This window comes from Sus scrofa, chromosome 6 (assembly GCF_054392235.1).
Source record: "Sus scrofa isolate SSC_HxYL_T2T_F1_AM1 chromosome 6, Sscrofa_HxYL_maternal_Yorkshire_Landrace_v2.0, whole genome shotgun sequence".
NCBI classification, from domain to species: Eukaryota; Metazoa; Chordata; class Mammalia; order Artiodactyla; family Suidae; genus Sus; species Sus scrofa.
In genome coordinates this window covers 56044934-56071190 of record NC_139388.1, presented here as the reverse complement: position 1 = coordinate 56071190, position 26257 = coordinate 56044934, and the positions used below count along the sequence as shown (strand labels likewise).

The 26257-nt window shown below is 54.3% G+C and overlaps 1 protein-coding gene and 1 non-coding gene across 7 annotated transcripts; both read left to right on the top strand.

Moving 5' to 3' along the window:
• The first annotated feature begins 779 nt into the window (after window positions 1–779).
• On the top strand, window positions 780–26054 carry EML2 (EMAP like 2). Of its 6 annotated transcripts, XM_021094572.2 has the most exons (23): window positions 971–1073; window positions 1198–1347; window positions 3899–4117; window positions 4210–4333; window positions 4518–4622; window positions 6772–6800; window positions 7017–7146; window positions 10495–10644; window positions 11506–11575; window positions 11673–11783; window positions 12906–13001; window positions 13872–14006; window positions 15265–15364; window positions 18103–18257; window positions 18417–18542; window positions 20592–20723; window positions 22114–22181; window positions 22675–22763; window positions 22943–23040; window positions 23530–23617; window positions 24026–24121; window positions 25036–25166; window positions 25631–26054. In XM_021094572.2, exons 3-23 carry the CDS (start codon window positions 3925–3927, stop codon window positions 25754–25756), a joined length of 2352 nt encoding a protein of 783 aa, XP_020950231.1. In that variant the 5' UTR covers window positions 971–1073; window positions 1198–1347; window positions 3899–3924; the 3' UTR covers window positions 25757–26054. The 6 variants fall into 6 exon arrangements, 5 of the variants coding, with proteins under 5 accessions (XP_020950230.1, XP_084817282.1, XP_020950231.1 ...); XM_021094571.2 differs by lacking the exon at window positions 1198–1347 and having other exon boundaries at window positions 780–1073; XM_084961156.1 differs by lacking the exon at window positions 1198–1347 and having other exon boundaries at window positions 780–1073; window positions 3877–4117.
• On the top strand, window positions 6564–6635 carry MIR330 (microRNA mir-330). The gene has a single exon (NR_162173.1). It is a non-coding gene; the product is annotated as a microRNA mir-330 (primary transcript).
• Window positions 26055–26257: the final 203 nt, after the last annotated feature.

The following is a 26257-nucleotide window of genomic DNA, read 5'->3' as shown; positions in this document are numbered from 1 at the left end:
CCCTCTTCCTCCAGCTTCCGAGACAGCTCCGACTGACACCGCCAGCCGGCCAGGCATCACAGCTGTGCCTGCGTCAAAACCCGGACTGGATAATAAGGTTGTGGAAGATGAAGGCTGTAAGGGAGGAGCTAATGGTCTGGGGCTGCGGATAAAGAAGTGGAAGGAAAGGTTAAGGAGGGACTAAGAGACTTGGGGGGAGGGATCTAAACTCCAGGGGTCGAGCCAATTCTATCCGGAGGCCGGGTCAAGGCTGCTGGACTAAGTACCATCCTCCTGAGATGCTTAGGGGGCGGTGCCAAAGGCTCTGGGGGCGGGAATGGAACTTTAGCTCCCGGCGGGATTCTGGGGGTGGAGCTTAGCACCCCGGGGGCGGGTACAGATAGAATAAACAAGAGCTCTAAGAAATAGGCTTGAATAAGAGTTCCAGGGCGGAGCTAGTGGATATCTAGGTGGATTTGAGGCTTTAGGGTCGGGCTCTCGTCTTGCAAGGGGGATTTTTCGAAAATCCAGAAAAAGATGAGGGAGGTTTGGGCAAATATGGAAGTGTCTTCTCCCACCTTAGCTTCCTCTAAAAGCCAGGGGCTACGCTTCAGGCTGAAAAGCAGAGAAGGCCCTGCCCCTTCCAATCCTTCTGCATCCCTGTTGGCTGAGGGGCCTGCGCGACAGGTTCTCATTGGTCCTGAACAGGCGAGGAAGGGGTCTAGAGAGAATACGCGCCTGTTGTGGGCGGGACCAGACAGTACCGAGGGGGATCTCAGCTCAACCAATCCCGGCCTGAGGATTGTGTTGGGGGGCCTGGCAGGAGGTGTCCCGATCCCCCCTTTCTGGGCATCCTGGGGGATGACCCCGGTGCCAGGCCCGGCGCCGGCCGCCTGATGCCGCCGGGCGGGCAAAGCCCGGGATGCTGGAACGAAGGGCGTTGCTATGGCAACGGGAGGCAGGGCCTGGGGGGGAAGACCGGGCCCGAGCTGGGGCCGGGGGGGCCGGCAGTGGCTGTGGCGGGGTGATGGCGGAGCGCGGCCCGGCCTTCTGCGGCCTTTACGACACATCCTCGCTGCTTCAGTACTGCAACGGTGAGACCCCTCCTCAGTTCCAACCCTGGCCCCGCCCAGGGCTCGACCTATCGCCTCTTGCCCCAACCTTCTTCCAAATCCCCATCCTTGCCGCTTGCTGAAGATTCTCCTTTCTCCCCAGCAGGACCCTGACCCCAGAGCAAAGTCCCTGATCCCCAAAGCCCTGATCCCTGTCCTCCACGCTCTTTGGCCCTCCCCTTTTTCGGAGGTGGCTGAACCGGGAGAAGGGGCAGAACCTCCGGGAGACTGGGGTTGAAGGAGGAGAGGCCTGAAGGTCTGGAACTCTGCCCTCCCTATCCCCTCTCATTGCTCTGGGACCCTCCCCCTTCTCCCTGGCAGAGGGACACATTAGGGGGAGAGTGGCATTTAGTGTTGGCTTGTGGGCTGGGTGTGGGACCAGGAAGGATGACCAGAGGACTTTGCCTCTGCTATAGCCCCCAAATCCTCAGGCCCCGCCCATCCCACCCATTAGGACTCACCCCTTCTCCCTAACAAATGGGTGTGATGCAAGAAGGGCCACTGTGGGTGTCAGGCCCATGTGAGGGGAGCTGGAGGCAGAGGGGAGGAGGGACGGGAGGAGAAGTGGGAAGTGGGGGCCGGATTCTGGGCAAAAGGGCTGGGAATGGTCAGGAGGGAGCTGAGGACCTGAGTCAATGTGGGTGGGGGGTGGGCAGGCCAAGGCCTCAGAATGCGGCTGGCTCTCTGGATGGGTGCTGAAGGGCCAAGGAGAAAGCTTCTCTATTTCACTCAGGGGGTCCCTGAGAAGAGCTGTCTTGCATTTGCAGGCTTATTCCCCTGGGTACGCACCCCAGTGTCAGGGACCACTGGAGTTAGCAGAGGACCGGAATGCTCATTTTGTCCTCCTCTGCCCTCTCATGGGCAGGCTAACAGGTGCCTAAGCCTGGGTCAGGTACATGTTTTACTGCTGAAAGGCTGTGTGTCCATGCACCAGTAATTTCATCTCTCTGGGCCTCAGTCCCCTTCCAACTTCTCTCCTCCTAAAATGGGTAAAACACCACAGCTACTAGAGTTACTGGGTGTCCTGGGTACCATAGTAGCAGTTAATTATATTCCAGATTTACTGAGCACATAGAAGAGCCAGGTAAGGTGTTAAACGTTTTGCAAGAAGAGCGCCTGCCACATGTAAGCTCCCTATATCAGATCTCACTTTGGGGTAGTATTATTAATAGTAGCTAAGAGGGGTCTTGGCACATCGACGTGATTGTACCCTCCTGTACTTCACCTCGTGGCTGTGTGACCTCTGGGGAGTCTCTACGCACTCCCCCAACCTCCGATTCAGTTTCCTTTTTCGCAACAGTACCCTGAGATTACTCCTCTTATAAGTTCCGAGTCCTGATGTCTGGCTCTCTCCCTCGGATCCCCAGAGGCCCCCACCTTCTAATGCAGGTCCAGGCACCGGACCAGAGAGGCACTGTGTGGGGGGCAGGGCAGGCAGGGCCGGGCAGACGATTGGGCCGCGGGGTGAGGGGGAGGGACAGACGGCTGCACTGCGGAGCCCAGCGGCAGGGCGGGGCGGCCTACGGACACGGGATGGCAGGTGCCTCCATGCCCTGTTCCCGTTAATGCTACCACCTTTACTTCCCATCAACTCGGAGCCAGGTCTTCCTCAGTTACTGCCAGCAATGAGTCTGGGTATGCGTGGTCTGGGAAAGGTGGGGACCACCCTGGTCCTCTGCTCCTCCCACTTCGGGAAAATGTGCGGGGGGGTGGGGGGCGCGAGGCGGCGGGAGATGGAGGAGGAGTTATTTGGCTACACCCCAGGCCTGGAATCAGGGGCGTGGGGTACAGAAGCTAAATAAATTAGGGAAAATAAGGAAGGGAAACAGGGGGAAAGCTCCGTTTGGGGGAGAGAGTTTGAGTGTCAGATCTCCGGGGTTATCTTCCTTCCATGGGTCTCGGGTCTTTGATGTGCTGCCTGCACCTCGCAAATCTGCCGCCAGGGGCCGCTGAAACCCTGTCCTTGTAGCAGGCTCCAGGGTCGAACACTTTATAAAAATTGTTATTATTTGTCTTTTTGCGCCGTACTAACGGCATATGGAAGTTCCCAGGCTAGGAGTCGAATGCAGGCCTACCCCCGCAGCCACAGCAACGCTGGATCGGAGCCGCGTCTTTAATCTACACCACAGCTCATGGCAACGCGGGATCCTTAACCAACCGAGCCAGGCCAGGGATGGAACCCGCGTCCTCATGGATACTAGTCGTGTTCCGTACCTCTGAGCCACGACGACCAGAACTCCTGGGGGCCAAACACTTTAGTGAGGAGAGCATAGGAAGGGGAGGGAACAGGTAGGACCCTTTTGGCTTGGAAAGTTTTTGATATGGAGAAGGAACGTTAGTATCTGCGATAAAATATTGCCATCCGTCAAAGAATATTGGGGAGCAATTCGAGAATGTTAGTCACTACAAAATGTCGTCAGGAAAAAAGTTGGTGTCATCCTTAAAATGTTGCTAATCACTCATATGTATTCATCATCTTAGTCATACAATCTTAAAACCAGAGTCGAGAGGCTCTCGATTCATAGACTCTTAGAAGGTTAGAGAGGAAGGGACTTCCCTAAGGTCACACCTCCAGGGCGCTGCGGCAGAGAGAGATGTTTGGGGACAAGGGCTGAGAGCAATGGGGATTTCCTTCCCCTCTCAGAGCCCTCTTTTTTGGCTCCCATCCAAGCGTCCCAGCCCGAGGTTGCGGGAGGGGAAGGGGGCGTGGCCGGCCCAGGTTAGACCGGGAAGCCAGGAGGGACACCTCATCTCGGGCTTTAGAGTTCCTGGGTGGCCCCTGCAGCCAGCGCTCCCCTGCTTTCCAGATGACAATTTGTCGGGCACAAGCGGGATGGAGGTGGACGACCGCGTGTCGGCGCTGGAGCAGCGGCTGCAACTGCAGGAAGACGAGCTGGCTGTCTTAAAGGCGGCGCTGGCTGACGCGCTGCGTCGCCTGCGGGCATGCGAAGAGCAAGGTGCTGCGCTGCGAGCGCGGAGCACCCCCAAGGGCCGCGCGCCTCCGCGCCTAGGCACCACAGCCTCGGGTATCTTCAGTAGACTGGAGGGGTGAGATGGGGAGGGGTTGGGGCCTGGACCTTACACTCAGCCCTTCTTTTCTCTAACTCCGTCTCCCTAGTGTGTCAGCTCTTGAAAGGCCTTCCCACCAGGACGCCCCTCAATGGCGCGGGACCCCCACGGCGAGTGGGCGGCTATGCCACTTCCCCATCCTCCCCCAAAAAGGAGGCGACCTCCGGGCGCAGGTAAGTCACGGAGCCTGGCATCCCCAGCCTCCTCCAAGACCTTGGAGGCTGTTTAGGCGGAGAATGATGGACTGATGTGCCTGGACACCTGCAGTGGAAGGTCTCAGGAAGTCCCTGCTGGCCTCTAGCACTCTCCTGCTGGCCTCACAGGCTCTGCCCCTAACTGTGTGCTCTCTATTCTCAGTGCCCGCCGCTACTTGTCACCAGAGCGCCTCGCCTCAGTGCGCCGCGAGGACCCCCGCAGCCGCACCACATCCTCTAGCAGCAATTGTAGCGCCAAAAAGGAAGGGTAAGTGTCCGCGGCGGAGTCGTGCCGCAAAGGGCGGGGTCAGGACCTCAGTTAGGTTTGGAAAAGGATGGGGAATTTAGGGCGATGCCCAGGCCACGAGGTGATAACCTAAAGTGAGGTCTTTCAGTTCAGAAAGCGGAAACAATGCCGGTGGCTCGGAGGAGCCAATCTAGAGACAGCCCGGTCAAAGTGGAAGGCATGGGGAGGCGGAGCCATCATTGAGGGGCGTGATGAAATCATTAAAGGGCTGGACTAGAACACACGAGGCGTGGACGGTCAGGGTGTCTTGGGTGGGCCAGAGTAGAAGTTAGGGAGGAGCTAGGCTTGTGGGCGTGGCTGGTAAGGTACAGTGGGAGTCCTTATCGAATCTCAGGGATGCAGCCAGGGCGTAACCCTCAGAGGAGTTCCTGCAGGAAATGGGGTAATCAGAGGGAGGGGCGTGATTGGAATTTGAGGGCTCTGCCAGAGGGTTAGCTTAGGCTGAATCAGAGCGTGGGGTGGGGGTAACGGGCTGAGACTAGGTGCAATGGAGTCCGAAGCAAGAAGCTGAGAGGAGAGGAGCCTGGGGCGCTGCCAGGTGGAAATGGGCGTAGTTTGAAGCTTGGGCAGGGACAGACCTTGGAGGGGTCAGTAAGCCGAAGAGGCTCAACTCCGGAACCGGGTCACGTGAAAGTGGTCGCAGTCTGAATGTTTGACTTGAGGCGGGTAGAAGGGTCCCTGAGGAGCTGTCAATTATCAAGAGACTGAATCCACTCGGGGGCAGGATCTGGAGAGGTGGGTGTGATCAGAATGTTGGGCGTGGTCAGCTTCGCAGAGGCGGGAAGTGTAAAACCTGAGGGTACAGTAGCGATGCAGTGGGCGTGGTCAGGGCCTGCGGGGGCCGGACTAAGGCAGGACTGGAGTCAAACACCACAGTTCAGGAGTTCCCGTTGTGGCTCAGCGGCAACAAACCCGACTGGAATTCATGAGGCCTTGGGTTCCATCCCTGGCCCAGCTCAGTGGGTCAAGGAGCTACCGTTGCCCTGAGCTTCGGTGTAGGTCGCAAACGCGGCTCTGATCTGGGGTTGCTGAGGCTGTGGCGTAGGCCAGCTCCTGCAGCTCGGATTCGACGCCTAGCGTGCGGGTGCGGCCCTGAAAAACCAAACCAACCAACCAACCCACCAAACAAAAAACACCCACCCCCAAAACCCTCAGTTCAACCCCACTGAAATAACAGCAAACACATACATAGAGCTATGATCCAGGCACTACTCAAGGCACTTTACGTGAATTAACGAAGCTTCGCAACCACCCGGAACGTAGGTACTTTTATTATCTCCATTTTAAAAGTGAAGAGACCGAGACAGAAGTTTGGCAGCTTATTTAAGGAATTTTCAGAGCGGGGATTTGAACTCAGGCAGACACGTCCTGAGTCCATGTTCTCAAAAAACACTCTCCCTCATCCCCCAAAAAGAGCCTAGTATCAGGACCCCGCAGTCCGGGACCTGAGATCCAATGTGACCCGCCGGCTTCGGGGTCCGCAGCGGAGGGCGGGGCAGGGCGCGGCGCGCGGGCGCCTCCCAGGGCCGGAAGCGGCGGAGCCGGTCGCGGCTCCACCCCCGGCCCCGAAGCTCCGCCAGCCGCCGCCATGAGTAGCTTTGGAGCTGGGTGAGACCCTCTCGCACACCCCCTCCTCGCGCTCCCGGGGACTGTATCCCATGTCCCCCCTTTCTTTGGGACCCAGACCCGCGGGCATCATTTCTCTCCGTCAGCAAAGAGAGTGTGGAGACACGCCCCTTAAACCCTCGCCTCTTCTCTCGCTGCTTCAAGTTTGGGGCGCTCTGGGCCTGGGGGTGGGGAGCGTTGGGAGAACCTGCTGATTAGGAGGGAGCGGTACCTCGTGACTCCCCTCTTCCAGGATCGCGTCCATGCCACTTCGTGCTGTGTGACCTTTGGCGATCACTGCCTCTCTGGGCCTGTGTCTTAGGCTCTGCAAGATCAACCGAGCAAAGCACACGGCCTGCAGAGAGGCAGCGCTCCGCTCCTTACTCGGCCCCCAGTATTCTTCAGAGACCTCTGGAGCGGTTCCATCCGGGAGTGGGTTCTTCCCTTTTCTGACTTGCCTGCTAATTAAGGTTCCCCCGCCTTTTTTTTTCTTTTTTCCTGACAGCAAAACCAAAGAAGTTATCTTCAGCCTGGGTAAGTGGGAAAATGGGAGGGGCTTTGCTTAGGGCTGGCTGGGGTGAGGGGCCAGAGCTGGAGATCGGGAGACCTGGCTACTGGCTGGGCCTTTGTCTCTGCCCTCATTCTCCCCATTTTTTTTTTTTAAATTAATTTAAAAAAAAATGAAAGGAAGAGTGAGTAGGGTTGGGGACTTATGTCAGCAGCCCCTGACTTATGGGGGTGTCCTGGCAGAGGAGGGCGCGGTGAAAATGTTTCTGAGGGGCCGCCCTGTGCCCATGCTGATCCCAGACGAGCTGGCGCCTACCTACAGCCTGGATACACGCTCCGAGCTGCCTTCCTGCCGTCTCAAGCTGGACTGGGTGTATCCTTTCGCTTTATTCTTCCTTCCACTCCTTACATACCCCCCCCACCACCACCCCCCCGCAGCCGGAAGGGACAAAAGCCCTTCTGGTGTGGAACTTAAGCTGGAGGGAGGGGCTTTGTACTGAAGGTGGGGCTTCCCAGGCGTTTGTGGCTTAAGGGGTCAGGAAGAGCCTGGAGTCTGGAGGGGGCAGAGGAAGGCACATTCGCTGACATCGCCATTTTTTTCCCCCAGGCCCTCAACATGTGAAATTTCCCAGGCCAGGGACTGAACACACATCACAGCAGTGACCTGAGCCACAGCAGTGACAATGCTGGATCCTTTACCTGCTGAGCCACCAGGGAACTTCTGATGTAACTTTTTTTTTTTTTTTGGTCTTTTTTTTGTTGTTGTTGTTGTTGTTGTTGTTGCTATTTCTTGGGCCGCTCCCGTGGCATATGGAGGTTCCCAGGCTAGGGGTTGAATCGGAGCTGTAGCCACTGGCCTACGCCAGAGCCACAGCAACGCGGGATCCGAGCCGCGTCTGCAACCTACACCACAGCTCACGGCAACGCCGGATCGTTAACCCACTGAGCAAGGGCAGGGACCGAACCCGCAACCTCATGGTTCCTAGTCGGATTCGTTAACCACTGCGCCACGACGGGAACTCCTGATGTAACCTTTTATGACTTATTAAAGCAGCAAATTATTTGCTGATTGCCCTTCATCTGTCAGGTTCTCTTCCTACAGGCAGGCTGTGTTCCACGGAGCTCACCTTCTAAAGGAGGCGAGACAGAAGCCAGTGATTCAATAAATAAGATAATTTCAACTCAGTAATAAATGATGAGAATACAGAAAGCTAAACTCAAATGAGAGGAGTGATTGGCTTTCTCTGAGAAGAGGGCATTTGGGCTGAGAATTGAACATTTAGGAGTCAGCTTTGGACGAACTAGAAAAACAGCATTCCAGACAGAGGGCATGGTGGATCCAGTGGATTTGACGCCAGAGTGACCTTGGCATTTTTGAGAAACAGTAGAAGTCGGTAATGGTTAAAAACCCGGTCTTTGGAGCCTGGCAGAAATGGGTTGAAACCCCAGCCCAGCCCCTGGCTGCCTGCGTGACCCTGGATGGGTCATGTTGTCTTTCTGTGCCTCAGTTGCCTCTTCTGAAGGATGGTTGTCATGCATTTCCTTGGTGGCTCAGCGGGTTAAGGATCCAGGCGTTGTCACTGCTTTGGCTCTGGTTACTGCTGTGACGTGTGTTCGATCCTTGGCCTGGGAACTTCTGCATGCTGTGGGCAAGCTCCCCCCCCCCCCCCGAAAAAAAGAAAAAAAGATGGGTGCCAGGCACTCAGGTTCATAGGGGTGTGAAACAACGTACTAAGGTCCTGAGCTCCTAATATGTGTCCCATAAATAGGGAATGAGTGAAATAATAATGAATCATTCCTGAGCTCTTATGTGCCAAGCATCATTCAGCGTTCTTTCAAGTATAAATATACTGAGTATTATGCTTCCTTTCTTTTGTAGAATGAGAATATAAACATATATATATATATATATTTGTCTTTATAGGGCTGCCCTCACGGCATATGGAAGTTCCCAGGCTAGGGGTCCAATTGGAGCGGCAGCTGCCAGCCTATACCACAGCAACACAGGATCCGGTCCATGTCTGTGACGTACACCACAGCTTACGGCAATATCAGATCCTTAACCCACTGAGCAGGGCCAGGAATCGAACCTGCCTCCTCATGGATGCTAGTTGGGTTCGTTTGCACTGAGCCCCAACGGAAACTCCTCAGGCTTTTTCTAAAAAGTGCACCGGGGCTGGGTCAGCATGCAAGGGATCCAATCCTTGTCCTCTTCTCTTAGCCTGCTGAGCTCTGGAGGAGGCAGGAATGTTGGAGCCCAGGCAGCTGGAAATACGAGAATGCAAGAATATCGAGCTATCAGGTCAAGCTGGGCTTAAGGGAGCATCAGAAGAAAAGCAGCTGAGACAGCACAAGTTAATGCGGGCCTCATTCCGCAGCCCTAAAATGGATGCAGGGTTGAGAGCAGTTTCTGTGCAGTTGGAATACACACACTGACCTTCATTCAAATGTGTTCTGAAGGTTCTGAGGCTAAAGTCTGGAATCCAACATTCCCCACATCAGTATCTGCTTATCCTCCTGGGCTCACAGTCCAGTGTGGGGACAGTGATAACACAGACTGGCAGGGCCTGGATGGAGGAAGCCAAAGAGGGCAGCTAACCCAGCCTGCAGTCAAGGCAGGCTTCTCAGAGGAGGAGTTAATAGAAGTGAACAAAACAGGAGTTCTCTTGTGGCCTAGGGGTTGAGGATCTGGCATTGTCACTGCTGCGGCTCGGGTCACTGCTGTGACGCAGGTTTGATCCCTGGTCCAGGAACTTTCGAATGCCATAGGAACAGCCAAAAAAAAAAAAAAAAAAAAAGAAAGTGAGCAAAACAGCCCAGTCTTGGCCTCTGTGGAACTCATAGTCTGACTGAGCAATAGGGGCACTTAACAAATTGACCACATGGAGTTGCTGTTATGGCTCAATGGTAACAAGCCCAACTAATATCCAAGAGAATGTGGGTTCGATCCCTAGCCTTGCTCAGTGGTTTAAGGATCTGGCATTGCCGTGACGTGTGGTGTAGGTCACAGACTCAGCTCAGATCCTGCGTTGCTGTGGCTGTGGGGGAGGCCAGCAGCTACAGCTCTGATTCGACCCCTAGCCTGGGAAATTCCGATTGCTGTGGGTGCAGCCCCAGAGGCCAAAAATCCTCATCCAGGGTGTCAGCAGGGCCATGCTCCCTGCAGAGGCTCTGGGCGAGAATTTGTTCTGGGTCTGTCTCCTAGCTTTTGGTGGCTGCTGGTAAACCTTGGGATTCTCTGGCTGATAGCTCTGTCACTCCAGTCTCTCTTCACACGGGCCTTCTCCCACTCTGTGTCTTTTCTTCTCTCTTATGAGGACACTACTTGTCTTTGGGGAGTTTCCTGGTGGTCTAGCAGTTAAGGACCTGGTGTCACTGCTGTGGCATGGGTTTGATCCTTAACCTGGGAGCTTTGGCACACTGCAGGCACAGCCAAAAATAAAAATAAAAATTGGACACTTGTCTCTGGATTTAGGGCCTATCCAGATAATACAGGATGATCTCATCTTGAGATCCTTAATTGCATCTGCAAAGACTCCTTTTCCAAGTAAGGTCACAGTCACAGTTTTCAGGCGTTAATATTTAGGGGAGGGTACCATCGTTCAGTTCCCCCCCAGAGATAAGAGGGGAAACAGGACAACCTAGCTTGGATGCCCTTAGTGTGTTAGTTGGCACACGCAATGCCGAACAGTTTCCTTAACCAGCCCCCGGGCGTCTCCAGCTATGGCTACCGTGGCCGAGACTGCCGCGCCAACCTTTACCTGCTGCCCACGGGGGAGATAGTGTACTTCGTGGCCTCCGTGGCTGTGCTCTACAGCGTGGAGGAGCAGAGGCAGCGGCACTACCTGGGACACAATGACGACATCAAGTGGTGAGGCCTGGGAGGAGGCTTCGCAGTAGCTCCTGCTCAGGAAGTGGGCGGGCCCCAGGCCTTTGCTGAATTCCGGGTGAAAAAAAAGTTGATTAAAAAAAAAAAAAATGGAGTTCCTGAAGTTCCCGTGGCGCATTAGAAACGAATCCCACTAGAAACCATGAGGTTGCAGGTTCGATCCCCGGCCTTGCTCAGTGGGTTAAGGTTCTGACGTTGCCACGAGCTGTGGTGTAGGTCATAGACATGGCTTGGATGCTGTTTTGCTGTGGCTGTGGTGTAGGCCAGCAGCTGTAGCTCTGATTCGAGCCCTAGCCTGGGAACTTCTATATGCTGTGGGTGTGACCACAGAAAAAAAAAAAAAAAGGAGCTCCTCCTGTGGTGCAATGGGACAGGCAGTGTCTCGGAGTGCTGGGATGCAGGTTTGATCCCTCGCCAGGGAACTCTATGCCAAAAAAAGAAGAAAAAAAAAAGAAAAAGAAAGTGGATTGACTATCGATACTTCAAATGACAGTGCCTGGATTTCTCACTTCTCGTGGGCACCCCAGATAGTCGTGCAGTGTTGGGGCCCCGCGGTAGCAGCCCCTTGAGATGGATGTGTTCTCCTGGCCATTTGTGGTACAGGCTTGAGTTAAGACCCCAGGTCTGAGCCTCGCTTCTGAGCCAGGCTTCCCAGAGAGTCTCCCTCCCCTTCTTGCTACTGAAGAACGAAATCAATGTTTATTGACTAAATAACTCATTCAATCAGCCTTGGGAAAGAACAGTCAGGCATCAGGACCGAGGCCTGTTGCCGGAGGGGTACAGGGCTGCCGTGAGTCCCCTCCCTCTTACTGAACCTTGTCCTTCTGCCCCCTCTCTGCTCAGCCTGGCTGTCCACCCTGACATGGTCACCATTGCCACTGGACAGGTGGCGGGCACCACCAAGGAGGGGAAGGTAACAGAGTGGAGCGGGCAGGACCTGGAGATGGCCGGGGTGTGGGGTGGTCAGGGAGCTGGGGTCCCGAGGTAACCAGCCTCTCTCTTTCCTGCAGCCACTGCCACCCCATGTGCGCATCTGGGACTCCGTTTCCCTCTCCACCTTACACGTGCTGGGCCTGGGGGTGTTTGACAGAGCTGTGTGCTGCGTGGGTTTTTCCAAATCCGTAAGTCTTATCGCCCCGCCTTCAGACCGCCCCTGGTGCCCATTAGGGATGGAGGCCACGCCTTTATCATGATGTCACAGGTGCTGGCCACGCCCCCTGGCCAAACTCTTGGCCTTGTAGGCTCTGCACCCACATTTGCCCTTTTGCAGGCCTGCTCTGTTAGCTTTTATAAGGGGACCCTATGCCTTAATTGCCCCCAGGCAGACTCCTCAGTGGCCCTTGGTAGATCAGGTAGTGCTTTTTGCGTTATTTTTCACACCGCTTTTCATTCTGACAGTCTTTATCCCTTAGGCATCCCCTAGCGCAGTCTTGCTCCTAGTACCATCCTAACTGGGTGTTTGCGGGCCCCTGGAAGATAAGCACAGAAATCGAGAGTAAGCCTTTAGGAATTTGTAGAGCAATTCAACATTCCCACAACATCCAAGTGTGTGATTGGTGAGATTTTTTTTTTTAAATCATATTTTCTATTTTTATCCTATTTTGCCAAAGTATTGGCTGCAGTGTGTCAGGGAATAAAAAACAACCAGTCCTCCCACAGACAGTTGAAGAGCCTCACAGGTTTTCTGAGACCTAAGGAGGCACTTTGGAAAAATAAAGCTATTTTGTTGCCCAAGTGCAGGGAAAGAAAACCTTTGCAAAATCCAAACTGACCTACGCTCAACTAAAGGTGTAACAGAGCGCATTGTACCAATTGCATTAACTGGTTAACTTCAAAACCATAGAGGTCGTGCCACGTGAAAATGCCAGTGAGGAATCCTGCTGGCGTGCTGGTTGCAGAGAAATTGTAGCTGAGGGGTAATTAGATGAATTCCTTAGGGAGCAGTCACTCCAAAAGGAAACTTATAAACAGCCTTTAAAATCTGTGTGGCCCTGGATGGAGTGTGTATTTTATTTTATTGTTATTTATTTATTTTTTAAACGATTTTTATTTTTTCTGTTATAGCTGGTTTACAGGGCAGTGTATCTTAATATGTCTCATATGACTTGGACCAGGGCCTTTGAAAATCTTAAAACAGGCCTGAGTGGCTGATGTCCCAGTGGGCAAGGTGTTGGGATGGAGGGGCGGGGGGAAATGGATCCTGACCCACCTTCTCCTCCCTCTCTCCTCTCCCCTCTTCCTAGAATGGGGGCAACCTGCTCTGTGCAGTAGATGAATCCAACGACCACATGCTGTCTGTGTGGGACTGGGCCAAGGAGACCAAGACAGTGGATGCCAAGGTGAGGAAACCCTTCTCACCCCATTTCCTGGGGCTGCCCCTGTGGTACTGGCCAGATCTCAGCATCAATGAGCCTAGAATCAGATAGACTCATGTTCAAGTCCTGACCTTGCCACTTGCTGGCTGTGTGACTTCGGGACAGCTCTGAGCCTCAATTGCCTCATCTGTGAAATGGGCGTAATGGTAGCCTCTTCCTTGTAGGGGAAATTTGCCTGTGATGTTGAGATGTGGGGTGGGAGAACTAGGCCCAACCGGAGGATGGGTACAAGGCGGCTGCGACTCTACAGTCCTGAGATGTCCAGACGGACCTTGACTTGCATCTCTGGGCTGCAGCCTATTTTAAAGATGCGGAACCTGAGACACCGTAGAGGGGAGAGCTGCTCGTCCAAGGTCGCGTAGCCGTTCTGGACTGGGGACAGGAGCCCTAGAATTGGGGCCCATGGTTTGAGGAAAGGAGAAGGAGTGGAGAGGCTAGGCTCTCAGGGAGTTGATTCTGAACACAGCTCTTACCTGGCTGTGTGTGCTTAAGCAAGTGACTTCCCCTCTCTGAGCCTAACTTCGTCATCTGTAATGGGAGGCACAGGGTGCTGTGGGGTTAAACGAGTCGATGGATGTAAAGTGCTTAGCACAGTGTTTGGGGCAGAGTAAAGGCTCTGCACCTGTCTGCTGATATGTTGATGAAGGAAGCAGCAGTTCTTCACTGGCTGGTCCTGCTGCCTGTACTTTAGTTTGTCTATATAGGAGAGATCCAGGCAAGTTGGGTGTGCAGTACACAACCCACACAGCCGTATAGGGCAGTCCTTCATGGGGTGGGTGCGGTGGTCCCGGTGGCTTTGAGGTCCTCATTCAGAATCTCCCCCACCCCCTAAAGTGCTCCAACGAGGCTGTGCTGGTAGCCACCTTCCACCCCACAGACCCCTCCGTGCTCATCACCTGTGGAAAGTCCCACATCTACTTCTGGAGCCTGGAGGGGGGTAGCCTGAGCAAGCGGCAGGGCCTCTTTGAGGTGAGTGCTAGCGGTACTGGGACAGGCTGGCGGGGACACCCCAGAGGCTGGAGTTTCTGGGGATGCTGAGATAGTGCCTGCTGCAGCCTCAGTTTCCTTATCCACACAAGGGGTAGATCCTCCTTTACACTCTGAAGTTGGGAGGATTCAATGAGATGATGAGTCTAGCAGCTCCTGGAGTTCCCACTGTGTCTCAGTGGGATTGGTGGCATCTTAGGAGTGCTGGGATGCAGGTTCGATCCCCAGCCCAGCATGTTGGATTAAGAATCTGGCATTGCTGCAGCTTCGGCTTAGGTCACAACTGAGCCTTGGATCCCTGGCGAGGAAACTCCATATGCCAAGGGGTGGCCAAAATTGGGCAAAAAAAAAAAAAGAGAGAGAGAGAGAGAGAGAGAGAGTCTAGCAATTCCCAGCAGACAGTGGATGCTTAACAAATGGGTTGCTGAGATTATCAGGGTTCTGGATAAACAGAAAAGTTAGAGGCTGACAGGCCAAGAAAGACAGAGAAACAGCAGGAAGCAGAGGGCCTGGGAGAGAAGATGCAGGCGCCCCTCTGATAGCCATCCCACCCCCCCGCCTTTGGTGAGAGTTGGGGCTTCTGCCCCCAAAAGGGAAGATCTTGAGAAAACAAGGCACAGGTGGAAATGAAACAGGAACTGAGCTGCCTTTGTGGCTCAGCGGGTTAAGGACCCCACTAGTATCCATGACTAGTATCCATGAGGATTCGGGTTCGATCCCTGGCCTCGCTCAGTGGGTTGAGGATCCAGCATTGCCTCAAGCTGCCGTGTAGGTGGTGGATGCAGCTTGGATCTGGCGTGGCTGTGGTGTAGGCCGGCAGCTACAGCCCCGACTTGACCCCAGCCTGGGAACTTCCCACTTGCCGTGGGTGTGGCCCTAAAAAGACAGAAAAAGAAAAGAAATGGAGGTACTGAGAGGAGGGCGGGGGAAGGCAGGGAGAGGGACCTAGAGGCAGACAGAAGGTGGGGGCAGAGGAGCGGGGCAGACAAAGGGGAAGATGGCAGGGAAACTGAGGACAGAGTCGGGGAGGAGGGAGGAGGGGATCCGGGCGGGAAAGACATTATGGTCAGAAACTCTAGGGGGTGTGACACTCCCTGGAGGTGGACTGGAGATGGGGGAGCTCCACAGAGGCAAGGGCCGCACCTCAAGCATGTGGACATCCGCTGGACCATGGTCCCGGATGATGGAGGCCACTGGGCTTCAGTGACCCTCTGACGGCTTCCCCTTCTCCCCACCGTAGAAACACGAGAAACCGAAGTACGTGCTGTGTGTGACCTTTTTGGAGGGTGGCGATGTGGTCACCGGGGACTCTGGGGGGAACCTCTATGTCTGGGGCAAAGGTCAGTGTCACCCCACCTGTTTGGTCCCATCCCAGTCCTCCCCGTCTCCCTTTGGCTGTGCCTCCCTTCCTCGGACCCTGCTCCTGTGGAATGTATGATGCAACAGGCTAAATCCTTACCTGTCCAGTTCTAACTCGTCCATCAAGGCTTAGCTCCAGCATCCCCACCTACATGAAATTGTCACTAATTTCCCACCCTTCTGCAAATCCCACGGTAGGGATCAAATCTGAGCTTAATAAATGAATGAGTTAACATAACTGTGGATGGATGGATGGATGGATGAATGGAGAGGTGGTTTGTCCAGAGCAATGAATGAATGAAGGGGTTGCCCCAGTCAGTGAAGAGAAGAAAGAGTAGATGAAAATGCTGTCCTACTTAATAGGTGGTTTCTTAGGTCGAAGGATAATTAAAGAAATAAACGCTTGTCCCCGGAATAGATGGCTGTGTTAGTCCCAGGCAGTGGGTAACTAGTTAGCCACAGATGAAGATGTGAATGAGTGGATGAATCAGTGAGTTCATTCATTCATTCATGGAACCACTTCTTGTAGCAATCATTTCCTTATAACTCCTTCATCCACTGACTGAAGTAACTTCTCAGTTCAGGGAGGGGTAATGGCCAGGGGTGGGGGGGAGTGGGCTTGGGAGTTGGACAGCCTTGCGTTCAGGTCTCAGCAGTGCTTTGTTTTCTCTGCGTGGCCTTCAGAGAGTCAAGTCCCTTCCGAGACTCAGTTGCCTCATCTGTAAAATGGATATGCTATCACCCTCTCCCTCGTAGGGTTGTCTTGAGCTTTTCTTGCGATGAGACAGCTGAGATGAGCGTAATTGGCAGTGGGTCTTTCCCAGCAGACTCGAAGCTCTCTGATGGCAGAGACTGGGTCCAATTTGTTTCCATGGCCCCAGTTCCCCTACTGGCCTGGCTCTGGGGGGCTGCAGGGTGTTGGGTGGGTGGGTGGTTAGAAAGATAAATGGACAAAATGACGTATGTACACCTGGCCCCAGGGCTGAGGCTGAGGATGGAATTGAAGGGAGTTGCCCTTTTCCTCTCCACTGAGTCCCTGCCCCAGCCTCCTCCCTGGTCTCTGGGCCTTCGGTCTTGTCTCCACCAGTTCAGCTTGTTCTCTGAACCAGATGTAAATCCAACCCTGTCTGTCCCCTGCTAAACCCTTCCATTACCTCAGTTCAGTTCCCTTGGGACAAGGGCCAGGTTCCTCATTAAGGAAAAGAATAGGGAGTTCCCGTCGTGGTGCAGCAGAAACGAATCCGACTAGGAACGATGGGGTTGCAGGTTCGATCCCTGCCCTTGCTCCGTGGGTTAAGAATCTGGCATTGCCGTGAGCTGTGGTGTAGGTTGCAGACGTGGCTTGGATCTGATGTTGCTGTGGCTGTGGTGTTGGCCGGCAGCTGTAGATCCAATTCAACCCCTAGCCTGGGAACCTCCATATTCCATGGGTGCAGCCCTAAAATGACCAAAAAAAAAAAAAAAAGGAAAGAATAAATACTGTATGGTTCCACTTATACAGGGTCTCCAAGACCCCACATGACCTGGCCCACCTTCTCTTGTCCTTCGTATGTTATACTTGATCACATCCAATTTCCTTTTCTTTTTCTTCTTTTTAGGGCTGCACCTGTGGCACATGGAAGTTCCCAGGCTAGAGGTCGAATCGGAGCTGCAGCTGCTGGCCTACACCACAGCCACAGCAATGCCAGATCCAAGCTGCCTCCCAGCCTATACTGCAGCTTGCAGCAAAGCCAGATCCTTAACTCACTGAAAAAGGCCAGGGATTGAACCAGCATCCTCATGGATACTAGTTGGGTTCTAAACCCACTGAGCCACAATAGGAACTCCAAGATTTCTTTTAGTTCCTTAAACAGTCCATGTACTCTCTGCCTTTTACACGTGTTCTTCCTTCTGTCTGGGACACTTTTCTACCCCCTGTTGTCCTGGCCAACTCCTACTCATCCTTCAGAGCCTTGCTCAGCTGTCCCATCCTCCAGGAAGCCCTCCCCAACCCACCAGGCTAGGTGCCCTCTATGGGGTCCCACTGTCTTCTGGCTGTCTGCATCCCAGCCCCAACCACCTTGGGTTGTCCCTGGCTGGTAGTAGGTCTGTCTCTGAAATTGGACTGTGAGCCCCATGAAGGTAAGATCAGAAGTTGTCTTCATCAGCAGTGTGTCCCCAGCATCACCCAGCATGAGGCTAGCCTTAGAATAAATGCCACTTTAATAACCGTGGCTTGAATGGATGGATGAACCGATGGTTAGATGGACAAGTGAGTTGAAAGATGGATAGATGGAAAGATGGGTAGGAAATAAGATGGCGATGGGTGGATGTTTGGATGGAAGGATGGCAAGTGGGTAGTCAGAAGAGAGAAGGTGAATGAATGGGTGACAGGTGGATTGACGGAGGGGTGGAAGGAAGAGAGTGGATGGCTGCACGGGTCAGTGGATGGCTAAATGGATGGGTCCGTGCCTAGATGGATGGACAGAGCAGGTGAGCGGATGAATGGGTGGGTGGGTGATTGGGGAAATGGACCAAAGCGTGGATGGGTAGATGTTACTTCGCATGGTTTATTGGATGGGTGATAGGGTGTTTGAATAGATGGGTGGCGGGTGGTTGGAAAGGTGGGTAGAAGAAAAGGCGCGTGAATGGCTGGTCATAGGATGGAGAGTCTGAGCTGCTTTCTGGAGTCAGATGGGGCAGCTTCCCCATGCTGACCCGGCCCTGGCCTACCCCGCAGGTGGGAACCGGATCACTCAGGCGGTGCTAGGTGCCCACGATGGCGGCGTGTTTGGGCTCTGCGCCCTGCGGGACGGGACGCTGGTGTCCGGAGGGGGCCGCGATCGACGGGTGGTCGTCTGGGGTTCCGACTACAGCAAGCTGCAGGAGGTGGAGGTGAGGAGGGGGAGAGGCTCATATGACAGTGAGGAGACCTCCCCCGACCCCACTAGGGCTCCTAATACTAGAGCCTCCTCCCCCAGCTCGTCTCCCCACCCTCACGCTGGCGTGTGTTGCACACTCATCTGCCTGCCCCACCCCTCCTTGCGCACACAGGTCCCGGAGGACTTCGGCCCCGTGCGCACGGTCGCAGAGGGCCGGGGAGACACGCTCTATGTGGGGACCACGCGCAACTCCATCCTGCAGGGCTCTGTCCACACCGGGTTTTCGCTGCTTGTCCAGGTGAGCTTCTCTTCTGCACCTGCCCCTGCCACCTCTCCTCTCTCTGGACCTTCCATCCCACCTCTCCTCCCACTCGCGCTTCTCCTCACCCCTCTGCCCCAACCCTTTCCCTCTGGCCTGGTAAACACCACCCACCTTCCCCTTACCTGCTCTGGACCCATAACCCCACCCCTGAATACTCCATGGTCTGGCCGTGGGTTAACTGGTAGCACTGCAGAGGGTCCCCACGACCCTGCTCCAGCTAGGCTGCCCCCTGCCCTTCTGATCTGGGCGGTGTCCATTTCTGTTGCTAGGTACCCAGGCAGGTTGTCACACAGACTACATATGCCCTGAGCCACACAACTCCCGGGTCCCCAGCTCCGAGGATCTAGAAAGAGCCTCTAGAGTTGCTCAAATGCCCACTCTTCCCTCTCAGTGTGCTAGAGCCCTACCCCACGCCAATTTAAAATCCCACCTAGAGGAGTTCCCACGTGGAGCAGCAGGTTAAGCATCCAGCTGCTGTCACAGCAGCCGCTGGGGTCACTGCTACGGCCCGGGCTTGATCCCTGGTCTGGGAACTTCCTTCCACATGCCACAGGCACAGCAAAAACAAACAAACAAACCCAAAACCCATTTAGAAACACGGACCTACTGAGTATATATATGTATTCTGTATACTTTATCCTACAGCAGAAATTAACACATTGTAAATCAACTTTACTTCAGTTTTTAAAAAAATCAGGGAGTTCCCATTGTGGCTCAGCAGGTTAAGAACTCGACTAGTGTCCATGAGGATGCTGGTTTGATCCCTGGCCTCGCTCAGTGGATTAAGGATCTGGCATTGCCATGAGCTGTGGTGTAGGTCACAGATGCGGCTTGGACCCTGCGTTGCCATGGCTGTGGTATAGGCCGGCAGCTGCAGCTCTGATTCGACCCCTAGCCTGGGAACTTCCATGTGCCGCAGGTGCGGCCCTAAAAAGAAAAACGGTCTTGGCCTTGTTCACTGGCCCCCTTCCTTCTCTCTCTACATACATTTTCCCTCTTACAAGGTAGCCGAGATCCATACCGCTGCATTTATTTTTTATTTGTATTACTGATTTATTTGGTGGGGGTGAAGGAGAAAAGGATAGCTTTATTGCTTTGCCAGGCAAAGGAGGCCACAGCAGACTAATGCTATAAAGATTGTTCCTCCTTTGGGAAAAATTAGGAGGTGTTTTTATAGTTTGTAGAGTGGACATAGGGCCACGGACAAGGATCAGGGTGGAGGCAAGTCTGCACTGTTTCTCAAAGCTGGTGTTTAGTGGCCCCAGGACTGGTTCTGGTGGTCCTCCTTCCTTCCAGTGTCTGGACTCACCGAGGGTCAGGTTCTTCCTGCCTCCATGCAGAAGGAATTCAGCGAGAGACAAAGTGATAGGCAAGGAATAGATTTATTAAGATAGGATGCTTGTGAGAGATGCAAGCGGACAGGCAAGGAGCCTCTGCCCGTGCAGCTGCATTTAGATCCCCCCCCACCCCACCCCCCGCTCCCTGTGGCTCTCGTTTCCAGAACAGTCAGCCAGCTCCACTTTGAGAGCGTTTTGTACCAGCCTCATACACCTTCTGTCCCTGATCTGAGCGAGGAGGATAACACCATGAGACACACAGGGATTGGCCCCATTTTCCAGAAGAGTAAATTGAGGCTCCAAGGAAAAGTCACCTGCCCAGGCGACTGCCACCGTCAGTAAGAGCTGCAGTCAGACTCACCAGCTGAGAATGCTCATGGATTCCCACAGCCTTCTGGGCGTCATCTGACCTCCAGGGTCAAGCTCCTACCCACCACATCTCTTGCTTCCTGTTGTGCACACGGGAAAGCAGAGGCCTGGGCAGAGGGACGGCCTCAAGCCCCACACTGGCTCAGCTGCAGCCGCCTTCGGATGCATGGGGAAGGGGTCTTCCCTGAGTTACGTGTGGAGCAAGATGTGTTGCTGGGGCTGGTCCAGCGTTTCTTTCTGGCATCAGACATTGCGGGAGGGGGATGGGGAGGAAAGGCCTGGACTGGTGGTCTCCATGCTGTCCTCTCCTTTTCGCCAGGGCCACGTGGAAGAGCTGTGGGGCCTGGCCACGCACCCCAGCCGGGCACAGTTTGTGACGTGCGGGCAGGATAAGCTGGTGCATCTGTGGAGTGCAGAGTCCCACCAGCCCCTGTGGAGTAGGATCATCGAGGTAAGAGGATGGGGCCCTGACACTTCATCCTACCTGGCCCACCTCGCCCAGTGTGTCAGGATCAGTGCGTCAACAGAATCCGCACCCAGCCTCTTTATTTTTTGGTCCCCAAAATCTGCAGTTTATAACAAGCTCCCTCAGAGTATTTTTTTTTTTTTTTAGGCAAGAAATAGATTTATTAAGATAGGATGCTTGGGAGTTCCTGTCGTGGCTCAGTGGTAACGAATCCAACCAGTATCCATGAGGATTCGGGTTCTATCCCTGGCCTCACTCAGTGCATGAAGGATCTGGCGTTGCCATGAGCTGTGGTGTAGGTCGCAGACGTGGCTTGGATCCCGTGTTGCTGTGGCTGTGGCGTAGGCCGGCAGCTACAGCTCCAACTGGATCCCTAGCCTGGGAACATACGCCGAGGATGTGGCCCTAAAAAGCAAAAAATAATAATAATAATAATAAGGTGTTTGTGAGAGACGCAAGCAGGCAGTCCACATCATTTTTTAACTTCTCCCCCCAACCTCCATAAGGCAGTAGGGTTGACAGACCCCCACCTGGAAACAGGCTCAGAAAGGTAAGGTCACTTGACCGTTACAATCATAGCTGAGCTTCATTGAGCACTCCCTGCGGGCCATCTGGCTTTCCCAGCCTACCATTCTATGGGCTTTTGCCTGCAAATCAACCAAATGCCTCCCCCCAACCCCAGATTTTTAAATGATATGTCTAGGGCTGATGTTGGCTAAAGATGTGGGGATACAGGCACTCAGGCATGCCCGGGGATGCGGTAATATTATTTTATGGAAGCAAATTGGCATTATATGTCAAAGGTCTTAAAAATATGGATACCCTTTGTCCTAGCAATATCCCTTGTCGAACATTCCATAAGGAAATCATTTCAATGAATAAAGCTGTGGCAGTTTAGAACAGGAGTGAAAAGGGTTTGAGGAGTTCTTGTCATGGCTCAGTGGTTAACAAATCTGACTAGCATCCATGAGGACACAAGTTCGATCCCTGGCCTCGCTCAGTGGGTCAAGGATCCGGCATTACCATGAGCTGTGGTGTAGGTCACAGATGCGGCTTGGATCCTGCATTGCTGTGGCTGTGGCCTACGGCTACAGCTCTGATTTGACCCCTAGCCTGGGAACCTCCATATGCCATGGGTGTGGCCCTAGAAAGAAAGAAAGAAAAGAAGGTTTGAGAGTCAGCAGTAACAGGAGGAACGTGCTCTGTCTGAGCTGACACGTTAAAGGAAAAGAGAGTGGATTCCAGGGTATCTGCAGCAGCGGGTAGGTGAGGGCCCTCTTGCCAGGCTGAGAGTTGGGCTCTGAGGCTGGGGAAGTGTGGGCCACAGGGTTGGGGGACCCCAGCTCTCAGCCCTGCCTCTTTTCTCCCTCCTCAGGACCCTGCCCGCTCTGCTGGCTTCCACCCCACTGGCTCCGTCCTGGCCGTCGGCACGGTGACTGGAAGGTAAAGCTGAGCTGGGCATTTGGGGAGGGGCTTCTCTGTTCTCCCCAGGAACTGTCCCTTGATCAGCCCCATTCCGCTACTGCCCCAAAGCCTAGAGAAAGTTAATTGGGTACAAATTGTTTAACCAGGTTCTGATCGCCCCACATTTCTCTGGAGTCAACCTCTTCCCCCAAATCTTTTTTTTTTTTTTTTTGCTTTTTAGGGCTGTACCTGTGGCAAATGGAGGTTCCCAGGCTAGGGGTGAAATCGGAGCTACAGCTGCCGGCCTACACCACAGCTCACGGCAACGCCAGATCCTTAACCCGCTGAGCGAGGCCAGGGACCGAACTCGCACCCTCATGGTTCCTAGTCAGATTCATTTTCCCTGCACTACAACGGGAATCCCCTCTCTCCCAGTTCTTTTCTGGGGTCCCTCCCTCAGGCCCCACAGAGTGCCACCCTCTCTGCCAGATCAGCTAACCCCTTCTCCCCCAACTATGCCTTTTCCTTGCAGATGGCTGCTGCTGGACACGGAGACCCACGACCTGGTGGCCATCCATACAGATGGGAATGAACAGATCTCAGTGGTCAGCTTCTCTCCAGGTCAGGGGCGGGCCAGGAACCCTAGAGAGGCAAAGCCTGGGAACTGAGGCTGCCAGTTACTGGCGGGGGAAGGGGTGGAGCTTGGGACTATGCGGAGTCTGGGATAGTGGGGGGCTGAGTCTGAGAGAGGAGGGGTTAGGGCCTGGGTGCCTCCTCATAGCCCCCTCCCCCTCCCCCAGACGGGGCGTACCTGGCCGTGGGCTCCCACGACAACTTGGTGTACGTGTACACGGTGGACCAGGGCGGCCGCAAGGTCAGCCGCCTGGGCAAGTGCTCGGTGAGTGGGCAGTGGCCCCCAGCCCATGCCGCCACCCCATTGGGGGGGGCAGAATTAACCAATTTTCTACCTTAAGGGAGCACAGCTGCAACTCTCAACTGACTGCCCTGATCACATCCAGGAACCTTAGCCCTGCCCAGACATTTATCCTCTGTTTTAAGCCCGCCCCTTCGTGTAGCCCCGCCCCTCACGTTTGGAGCACACCCTCTGTGTAGCCCAGCCCCTTGCACTCGAAGCCTGCCCCTCTGTGTCTAGCTCTGCCCACTTGTTCTAAACTCCCCGTGTGTCCTAAAGCCCTTTTTGTCTAGCCCCGCCCATCAAGTCCGGCTCCGCCTATAGTAGTCTGGCCCCGCCCTCACTTCCCAAAGGCCTGTGTACCTTTCCTCTAGACCCCCTGTGTTTCACCCTATCTCTGTATTTTGCCTTCCACCCATCCAGGTCTCATCCTGCCCCGTCCAGCTCTAACTCAGTCCCTTCCCTCCCCCACAGGGCCATTCCAGTTTTATCACCCACTTGGATTGGGCTCAGGACAGCAGCTGCTTTGTCACCAACTCTGGGGACTACGAGATTCTGTACTGTGAGTCATCCGAAATACAAAGGCGTTCCTCCTTCAGCCTCTCTGTTGCGTCTGCGACTTGCATAGACTTCTCTCGGTTCTGGGAGGGAAGGCTGGGGCTTCAGGTCCCTCTCTTTCGGCTGGTGTTTTCAGGGGCCGATCTGACTGCCTGGTCTCCTGGCTTCTGGTTTCACCAATTCCTCCCCTTCCTGGCTGGATGAGTGGGGTACAGGTCTCTAAGTGGAAACCCCTGGCCTTGAGATATCAGTGCCCTGAGGATCTAGCCCCCTCAGCCAATCTGGAGAGGCAGAATAAGCCCGGGGACCTTAGCCTCCTGTCTTGGACCTCAGTGCCCACTGTCTGTGAAATTGATGAGTTAAGTCAGGAGTTCTTTCTGCTCTGAACACCTCCCCCTATTTTCTGCCCCAGGGGATCCCACTACCTGTAAGCAGATCACCACTGCAGATGCTGTAAGGAACGTGGAATGGGCCACAGCTACTTGCATCCTGGGCTTTGGCGTGTTCGGTAAGTTCTGGAAAGGGGAAAATCTTGCTAAGGACAGGAGTTCCAAGAAGCATCCCTGACTGGTGGTTTTCATAGTCTCTTATTATTTCCAGGGGAACCATTCCTTTACATGTGCCAGGAGCACTATTTGTGTAACAGGAAAGGGCGGGGTGAGGTGCCTTGCAGCAGTAATGAAATGCGACCAAATGGGTGGCGGCACCTGGCCCAGAGAGGTCAGCGTGGCCGATGTCCCAGCCACCCATTCATTCAGCACATGCTCCCTGAGCACCTCTGTGCCAAGCAGTGCTGAGACACAGTGGTGACCATGGCAGCCCTGCCCCTGCCCCCATAGGTCTCACAGTCCAGTGGAGGAGATGGCCTTGTCCCCAGACAAGCCAGAGAAGACGGAGCTGGGACAAGGAAGTCCAGAGGAGACACCTAGCTCCAGCTGGGAGGGCGTCAGGGAGGGCTTCCCGGAGGAAGGGACATCCAAATGGACCTGCAGGACGAGGTGTTACATTCCAGGGTGGTGAGGAAGGAAAGCAGTCTCTAGGCAGAGGCATAAAAGCCCAGGGGTGCCAGGGCTTGGCCTTTGGAGAAATGTAAGAAGTTGGGATGACTGGATCACGGCTGAGTTCAAGGGAAGCCCTGGTGAGGACAAGGCTGGTACTGTGTGGGGGACCAGGCCAGGCAGAACCTGGGGGTCATGGTGAGAAGCCTGGGCTGTGGCAGGGTTTTGAGCAGTGGATAGAATCAGATACAGGTTTCCAAAACATTATTCCGACTCGTATCCATGCCTAAAGACAGGTTAGGTGAGAGGAAGGCAGGGGGGCTGGGGCTGGGGCTGGGGCTGGGGCTGGCACCTTCTTGCCTTGGGGGGGGTCCCTGGCCCCAGCTGATATCTTATCCCCACCCACCCCTAATCTTGCCTCCAGGGATCTGGTCCGAGGGAGCGGATGGTACCGACATCAACGCCGTGGCCCGCTCGCACGATGGAAAGTTGCTGGCTTCAGCTGATGACTTTGGCAAAGTCCACCTGTTTAGCTACCCCTGCTGTCAGCCTCGAGTGAGTCCCTGTGGGGGGCTGGCAGGGTGGAGGTGACAAGCAGCACCAGGGGCAAGATTAAGGCAGCCCAGGAATTCCCTGGTGGCACAGTGGGTTGAGGATCTGGCATGGTCGCTGCTCTGGTGCAGGTTTGATCCCCGGCCCAGAAATTTCTGCATGCCTTGGGTGCAGCCAAAAAAAAAAAAAAAAAAAAAAGGTCGAGGCAGCCCTTTTGCAGACCTCAGTAGATCTCAGTATCCCCATCTGTACAAGGAGGGCAGCAGCATGCTCCCCAGGGCCTTTCTCCGCTGGAAAGTCGATAAATTTCTGAGTCTGTAGTGTGAAAGCTCTGAGCATCTGCGTTATGAAGTCTTTGGTTGTTGTCTCCTGTTAACGCAAGAACTCTTTTGAGCACCTACTCTGTGCCCGGGCACGGAAATACAGCAGCCAACCAGCCAGATGACCTCCTTCTTTCCCCATCACAGGCCCTCAGCCACAAATACGGCGGACACAGCAGCCACGTGACCAATGTGGCCTTCCTGTGGGATGACAGCATGGCTCTGACCACAGGGGGCAAGGACACCAGCGTGCTGCAGTGGCGGGTGGTCTGAACAGGGGGAGGGGGGTATCCCCAGGCACATGGGGCTCAAGTAGAGTCAGGTGGCAGGGCTGGAATTCTATTTTCGGGAGATGTCTATTGCCGAGTAGAGTAATATATACCCAGAGTATGTCTATAGCAAAGAGGGTTATGGGGGTGGAGGGTGGACCGACAGACAGAAGTCTCTATTTATCGGGGTGGGAAGAGGGGTCACATTGCTTTAGGGGAGCCACTAGGGTGTTTGGTTTGGGTTTTTAAGTTTATTATTTTATATCATCCAGAAATAAAAACACATGTGCTGAGGTGGAGTATCCAGGTCTGTGTCCACAGTGTGTCTAGATTGAGTGGGTCTCTAAGTGTATGTTTAGTGAGTGTGTGTGTGTGTGTGTGTGTGCATGTATTACATGTTTTGTTTTTTGTTTTTGTCTTTTTAGAGTAGCACCCATGGGCATTTGTAAGTTCCCAGGCTAAGGGTCGAATCGGAGCTGCAGCTGCTGGCCTACACCACAGTCAC